Source organism: Penaeus monodon, chromosome 38 (assembly GCF_015228065.2).
Source record: "Penaeus monodon isolate SGIC_2016 chromosome 38, NSTDA_Pmon_1, whole genome shotgun sequence".
NCBI lineage: Eukaryota > Metazoa > Arthropoda > Malacostraca > Decapoda > Penaeidae > Penaeus > Penaeus monodon.
The window spans coordinates 3,118,022-3,125,521 of NC_051423.1; the positions used below are offsets into that span (position 1 = coordinate 3,118,022).

At 46.1% G+C, this 7,500-nt stretch overlaps 2 protein-coding genes across 2 annotated transcripts in view; one reads left to right on the forward strand and one right to left on the reverse strand.

Moving 5' to 3' along the window:
- Positions 1-796: 796 nt before the first annotated feature.
- Positions 797-7,500, forward strand: part of LOC119596477 (unconventional myosin-Ie-like) — an 88,694-nt gene continuing 81,990 nt past the window's right edge. The window contains exon 1 of the mRNA XM_037945746.1: positions 797-977. The gene's annotated coding sequence lies outside the window, so the exon portion shown is untranslated. The remainder of the gene's footprint in view (positions 978-7,500) is intronic.
- The window catches only part of LOC119596631 (translation initiation factor IF-2-like), a 1,489-nt gene continuing 283 nt past the window's right edge, over positions 6,295-7,500 (reverse strand). Inside the window, exon 2 of the mRNA XM_037945967.1 lies at positions 6,295-6,918. Within this exon, the coding sequence (XP_037801895.1) occupies positions 6,295-6,918 (624 nt within the window). The remainder of the gene's footprint in view (positions 6,919-7,500) is intronic.

Below are 7,500 nucleotides of genomic sequence, written 5' to 3' on the forward strand. Positions count from 1 at the left end.
CCCCAATACTTGTTTAGTCTGAAAATTGGGTTAGGATTAAATGCTCGACAAACTTACGCACTGAGACGTGACCGCGTGTTAATTTCTGGTCCGTAGCGACGGAATCACTTCTTTGGCAATGCAGTCTTCATAGCGACCAACCGTCAGCGGGGAAGGACCAGTTATTGTCTTTCTCACATGAGCATTACGAGGCAGACGACGTCTTTGTACTGTACATCCTCATCTGTTTACTTGTTCCGTGGACGGTTTTCGATTCAGCTGATCGCTTCACGCACCACGTGGTTTTAGTATATATGTAATTCGAATATAGCCTTCCCGGCTCGCTCTTTGAAAAAAAAAATCGTAAGGCTAGGCACACGAAGAGTCTGAACCTGATTACAGCCCTCATTCCCCCCTTTGCATTTTCTGTTCAAGCCTCGATGGTCGGAAGTTCCCTCGACCGGCATAGGATTCCCGACCAAGACTGCGGGGCGAGCGGCGTCCCACTGGCCAAGGGACATGCGGGTCCTGTAGAGTAGCAGTCAGGAGACTGTGACGCAGGAGAAAAGAGGGATTTTTGCTTTGCTTGGTGGACATATCGTGGCGGGACGTTCAGCTTGGCGTGGTAACTATCAACACGGCAATAAGTTAACGTTGTCAATTGGGAGGCTATTATTATCGTTAACGATTACGCTGGAGGTGTTCCCACTTCGTTACGTGTCTCAGTCCTTTTTCCCTAAGAGATAAATAGTCCCTAATTATATACATACGGATATCAACAGTACCAGTCCTCCTCTCCTTAACAGAGAGATAACTGATCGACGCAGACAAACAGAGATAAACCCGACGGCGCAAAGAGAGAAAAGCGAAAGTGGTGAAGAACAAGGCAGTTGGCATCCGCGGTGGGCGTCGAGGCGGCCAGAGAGAGACAGGATTCAGTGTGGCTTTACCGCCTGTGAGGGAAGGAGAGTTATTACCGGAGCTCCGTGCGGAAGGGGGTGTGTGAACGTGTGATAATCTTGGGAAAATGTCTAATGGAGATGGAAGTTGTGATTTGTGCCTTCGGTTGTGAACATTAAAACTACATTTGCAACAGTTTTTTTGTTCGATTATAGTTTCTGTGTTGACTTTGAAGTGTTATTTTTTTGTTCGTATATTAAGAAGTGAGAAAATGGGAGTGTTTTTTTTTTATTCCTTCTTGCAAAAGAAATTATGACGAGGAAAAAGTGGTGCTTCTGAGCAGGATGTTCCGGGAAATTGTGACGCATAGACAGAAAATCTGACGCAAGCCAAGGTTACAAAATGTACACTCATGCTGTGAATTACATTTGAAAAAGAAGTATATATATTTCTATTATAAAAATCCAGTGCACTTTTTTCGAAGATACAGAAAAAAACAATAGTATTTTCATGAAAGAAAGAAAGGAACTGTGGAAATGAACACGAGGTGTGTGTGTGTTGGGTACGTAAGCGCATGCCCTGCGTTCGGTCATAGGCATGCCCGGCGCCCCTCCCTCGGCTTCCATTGCGCCCTGGGTGAATCATCGGCAATTGTAGTGGATTTGGGAGAGGCTGCCGTGGAGCCGCCTCAGAGCCGATATGGAACTCGTGGCTTATAAGCCCCCTTTCTGTACACTTGGTGCCGTCGGGGTAGAGACGTTTAGGTGGGACTGAGCATGGACTTAAAATCGAAATGATAGTGTGTGTGTTTGTGTGTGTATGCGCGCGCGCGTGTGTGTATGTGTATGTATGTATGTATATATGTATGTATGTGTATATGTATGTATGTATGTGTATATGTATGTATGTATATGTATGTATGTATGTGTGTCTGTGCCTGTGTCTGTCTGTCTGTCGTTGCTTCTGTTAATGTCTGTTCCTGTATCAGTGTGTACGTTTATGTATGTGCCAGTATTTGTATCTCTGTATCTGTATCTCTCTCTATCCGCAAATGTTAGTGCACCTGCTCTGTTGTCTTTCTACACAGCTTGCAGTACATGGACCAAGCAGGTTAAGGTTAGCAAGTCCATCTATATAGTTAACCTTGTGAAAGGCAAAAAAATGAGGGAAACACAGGAAAAGTTGAAATTTATACTAAGCCAATAAAGGCTTCCTAGTGTAAGTACTTGACTAGTAACTACTTTCAGTATTGGCCTATATATAACTGCTCTTTTCCCATTGACCAGTCATGGTACATTGAATCAGTAATTTGAATATTACTTCCGTGTGGCTATCATTATCGTCGCAGATACGATAGATAAATGCAATCAAGTGATCTCCGTGATTGGGAGATGTTGATAACCAAAGAAACAAGAAAAAAATGAATGAATAGATAAATAATAATTGATAAATAAACAAAACAGATTTAAATTACAGAAAACACATGATTCCGGAATGAACTGAACTCCGAACAGTTACGCCCCCCCCCTCCCCCCTTCGTGGCACCCGACGAAAACTTCCCGATTTGCAGGTGTTTTTTGCGGTGCGGCCCTGAGCTAGTTTGCGGAGGCCGCGGGCGGAGGGGGGGGGGGGGGGGGGGGGGGGAGGGGAAGATTGTGCTCGTTGCTGGCCTCTTGTTGCTCTGTTTGTGTGTCTGTTAGCCTGTCTGTTTCTGTTTTCTTCTCTTCTCTTCTCTTCTCTCTTCTCTCTTCTCTCTTCTTTCTTCTTTCTTCTCTCTTCTCTTCTCTTCTCTTCTCCTTCTCTTCTCTTTCCTCCCTTCCTTCTCTTCTCTTCTCTCTCTTCTCTTCTCTTCTTCTTCTCTCCCCTTCCCTTCCCTTCCCTTCCCATCCCTCCCCCCTTTCTTCTCCTCCCCTTCCCTCCCCCTTCTCCTCCCCTTCCCTCCCCCCTTTCTTCTCCTCCCCTTCCCTCCCCCATTCTCCCCCCTCTCTCTCTCCTCCCTCCCTCTCTCTCCTCCCGTCCTACCCTCCCTCTCTCATCCTCCTCCTCCCTCCCTCCCTCCCTCTCTAACTCCCAACCCTCCTAGCAAATTCATTTCACCGACCAGCTCGAATTAAAAAAAAGTCGATTAGAAAATTTCCAATTACATCCAGTTCATTTCCCTAAGAGTTACGGACGGGGTGGGAATGCGTGAAGAGATAGTGTGAGTTGATAACAGGTGGTAATCGATAGCAAGAAGGTCGGGCCAGTTTAGCCTCGCAGTTCCAGGTGTGGTTGTGTGTTGGAGGCCCTCCTGATCACCCCATAACGTGGGTGGTTTTGCTGACGAGTGTGGGAGTGTGTGAATACGTGTACAAAGGGTTTAGGAAATGTAATGACAAGTCGGTTTTTATCCTTGTGTGTTTTGTGTTCAGTGCTCTAAGAGGTTAGAGGTCCTTGACTGATGGTATGTGGAGAGAAGTACAAGTGTCTTTCATAATAGTGTGGGATTATTAGTGTTATTTTCGTACGTCATCCTACGTTGTGTTTTTTTTTCTTTCCATGAGGATTTTTTAGGTTTTATTGGGAATATGTGACCGGAAATACGAGTAATTCATGTAAAATAGAATTCATTATTTACGTCGATCCAGTAACGAATTAAATAATCCATGTCACTACCTCTTTCTGTGTGTGTTAATTGCCTGTATGTTTGGAAACCTTGTTGAGAGTATGTGAACAGAAGTACAGGTGTCTTTCGTAATTACAGGGGATGATACTTCTCTCTGTCGAACCGCGAACGAGTGAGGACGTTTCATAATGATATGGTGGTTGTCTTTTCTGTGGTTCTCAATGCCGCTCTAATTCACTCGGAGGTTCGGGTCGCCAGGCGTTGAGTGATTCGGTCTCATAACAACATGGGATTTCATTGCTCATCTCTCTTCTCCTCTCTTCTCTATTCCCCTATCTTCTCTTTTACCCTCTCCTTTCCTCTCATCTTATTCTCCTGTCTCCTCTCTTGCCCTCTCCTTTCCTCTCCTCTGTTCTCCTCTTCTCTTCTCTTCTCTTCTCTTCTCCCTTTCCCTCTTTTCCTCTCCTCTCACCTGCTCTCTTCTGTTCTCTCTTCTCTCTTCTCTCTTCTGTTCTCTTTTCTCTCTTCTGTTCTCTCTTCTCTCTTCCCCTCTCCTCCCTCTCCCTCTCCCTCTCCCTCTTCCTCTTCCTCTCCCTCTCCCTCGAATAACTGTTTCACGAGTTCCGTCTCTTACTGAGAGTTTTTCCTTAATAGTTCGCAAGTTGGAAACCTTACTGAGTATTTTGAGAGCAACACAGAAATACAGGAATCTCTCATAATATCAAGGTATTTCTCTCCTTCTCTCTGTCGAGCTGATAACGAGTTTCAGCGTTGGCAGAGCGCCCGATCTTTCTGCCAGAGGCTTCTACGGAAGATCTGAAAGCGGGAACTGTATAGTTTTTTGGAAATCTTTAGGCTAGTGTGTAGGCGAGTCTTTGCGGGAAATGTGATAAGAGTCTCGTAAAAAGTATAGATTAGAGGGCGATTAGAAGGCTTTGCTGTAGATGCTGTAGAAATGCTACATTTTAGGGTGACTAGAATGTTTATTTTTGAAAATACTTTTGATCCCTGTTATTGTAGTATGTGTGTGCCTCCTCCATGTTTTAAAAAAGAACTGTTTATAGTGTATCAGTTACAATAACTTTTATTTAATGAGTTGTGACTATAAGTTATTTACCGAGTAACAGAGATCCCAGGCATTTCTAATAGACACAAGATGCGTACAAAGTTTAACATTCCTCCGAGAATTTATAGGAACCCAGTGTCAGCTCTCAGACTACCCCCCCCCCCACCTTTTTCTCCTTCCTTCTCTCCTCCTCTTCTCCCCTCCCCTCCCCCCTCTACCCCCCCCTCCCCCCTGTCGGCGTCGGAAACAGGAGCCGAACCGCTGGGGAATTTAACCCTTTCTATCCGTGACAGTAAGCGCATTCATACCTTTTCGTTGTGGGCGTGTTGACATTTTTCGGATTGGGGGGGGGGGGGCGCATTGCTACCGAGAGTTGAAATCGGTTCAGCGTTTGGTTGGTGAGAGGAGAGTAGGGGGAGGGGGGGGAGGGAAGAGAGGAAACAGAAACAGACAGTGACAGACACAGAGCAGCAGGTCAGCAACAACGGGGGAGAGGGGGAGGGGGAGGGGGAGGGGGCGTAAGTCGAGGGGGAATCTATTTACATTTGATTCCTTGAACTTTCTTTTTTTTGTTTGTTTGTTTTTCTTTTATGTTTATTTATTTTTTCCTTTCTCTCTCTCTCTCTCTCTTTCTCTTTCTCTTTCTCTTTCTCTTTCTCTTTCTCTTTCTCTTTCTCTTTCTCTCTCTCTCTTCCTCTTCCTCTCTTCTCTTCTCTCTCTCTCTTCCTCTCTCTCTCTCTCTCTCTTCCTCTCTCTCTCTCTCTCTCCCTCTCTCCCTCTCTCCCTCCCTCCCTCCCTCCTTCCCTCCTTCCCTCCTTCACTCATGCACTCCCTCTTTCTCCCTTCCTCTCCCTCTCCTCTCTCCCTTTCTCTCCCTCCTTCACCCCTTCCCTTCCTCCCTGCCCTCCCTATATTCTAACATCGTTCCTCCTCCCTGTACACGATTTCCGTAGATTGTGTCTCTGTCTCCCCTCCTCTTCTTCGTCTCCCTCTCCCTCTCCTTCTCCCTCCCTCTCCTTCTCCCTTTCCCTCTCCATCTCCCTCTCCCTCTCTCTCTCCCTCTCTCTCCCGCTCCCTCTCTCTCCCGCTCCCTCTCTCTCTCTCTCTCTCCCGCTCCCTCTCTCTCCTCTCTCCCTCTCCCTCTCCCTCTCCCTCTGCCCCCCCCCCTCCCCCTTTGACCCGTGTTGCCATCAGCCGTGCATACATTACCTGTGCTTTAAGTGTGCCTGTATGGGCATTGAGGCAGGATTTTGAACTCAGTGCCCCACTTGAATCGGTTTCTGTGGGATATTTTTTTTTCTTTCAAAGTAGAGGAGACGATAGATGTACTGATTCACAGTAATGTTGATGGTGTGTTGTTATCCTTATCATTGGCATCTTTATTATTATTATTATTATATCATTATTATTATTAGGAGTAGTAGTAGTAGTATTGTCATTTATTATATTACTATTGAAATGATTGTTGTGGTTGTTATTATTATTATTATCGTTATTATTATTATTATCGTTATTATTATTATTATCGTTATTATTATTATTATCGTTATTATTATTATTATCGTTATTATTATTATTATCGTTATTATTATTATTATCGTTATTATTATTATTATTATCGTTGTTACTACTACTACTGACACCACCACTACTACTACTCCTACGACTATTATTATCACTAATGTTCTGCAGTTGTGCTATCACTGTCCTCCTTATCATTAGCAACAGCATGTTGGCCAAGGTTTTACTCCGTCGCCGCGTTGCCGTCGGGAGTGGCACGCGAGCTCGGTCCGCGCGAGAGCCTTGCTTGCCCCTTGCTTGTTCCTTGATTGTTTCTTGCTTGTTCCTTGCTTGTTCCTTGCTTGTTCCTTGCTTGTTCCTTGCTTGTTCCTTGCTTGCCCTTGTTGTTCCTTGCTGTCTTGCTTGCCCCTTGCTTGTTCCTGCTTGCCCCTTGCTTGTTCCTTGCTTGTTCCTTGCTTGCCCCTTGCTTGTTCCTTGCTTGCCCCTTGCTTGTTCCTTGCTTGTTCCTTGCTTGCCCCTTGCTTGTTCCTTGCTTGCCCCTTGCTTGTTCCTTGCTTGCCCCTTGCTTGTTCCTTGCTTGTTCCTTGCTTGCCCCTTGCTTGTTCCTTGCTTGTTCCTTGCTTGCCCCTTGCTTGTTCCTTGCTTGCCCCTTGCTTGTTCCTTGCTTGTTCCTTGCTTGTTCCTTGCTTGCCCCTTGCTTGCCCCTTGCTTGCCCCTTGCTTGTTCCTTGCTTGCCCCTTGCTTGTTCCTTGCTTGCTCCTTGCTTGCCCCTTGCTTGTTCCTTGCTTGCCCCTTGCTTGTTCCTTGCTTGTTCCTTGCTTGTTCCTTGCTTGTTCCTTGCTTGTTCCTTATGCCCCTTGATTGATTTAGGTTTATTTCTTTCTTTGTTATTTATTTTATTTTTTATTTTTATATATTCTATTTTTTATTTATATTTTTGAGGGGGGGGGGGCGTTGGGATTGTTTTTATTTCTGGTGTTGAAGGGGTTAGGAGGGGGGGGGGGGTAGGAGGCGGGAGGAGGGAAGAGGGACAGATGGAAAGGAAGGTGTGAAGGATGGAAGGAAGGAAGAGAGACAGGATAGGAGGAAGGGAAGAGGAAGGAACGGCGGAAGGATGGGAGAAAGAGAGAAAGGGAGGGAGGATGGGAGGAAGTAAGACAAACGTAGACGGAGGGAGAGAGAGGATAGAGGATGACAGGTTGGTTGGGCGGAGAACAAGGACACGCACACGCACACGCACACGCACACGCACACGCACACGCACACGCACACGCACGCGCACCCGCACACGCACGCGCACACGCACACGCACGCGCACCCGCACACGCACGCCCGCGCGCGCGCGCGTGCACACAGATAAATACACACACACACATAGACAAACACACACACACAGACAAACACACACACATAGACAAACACACACACA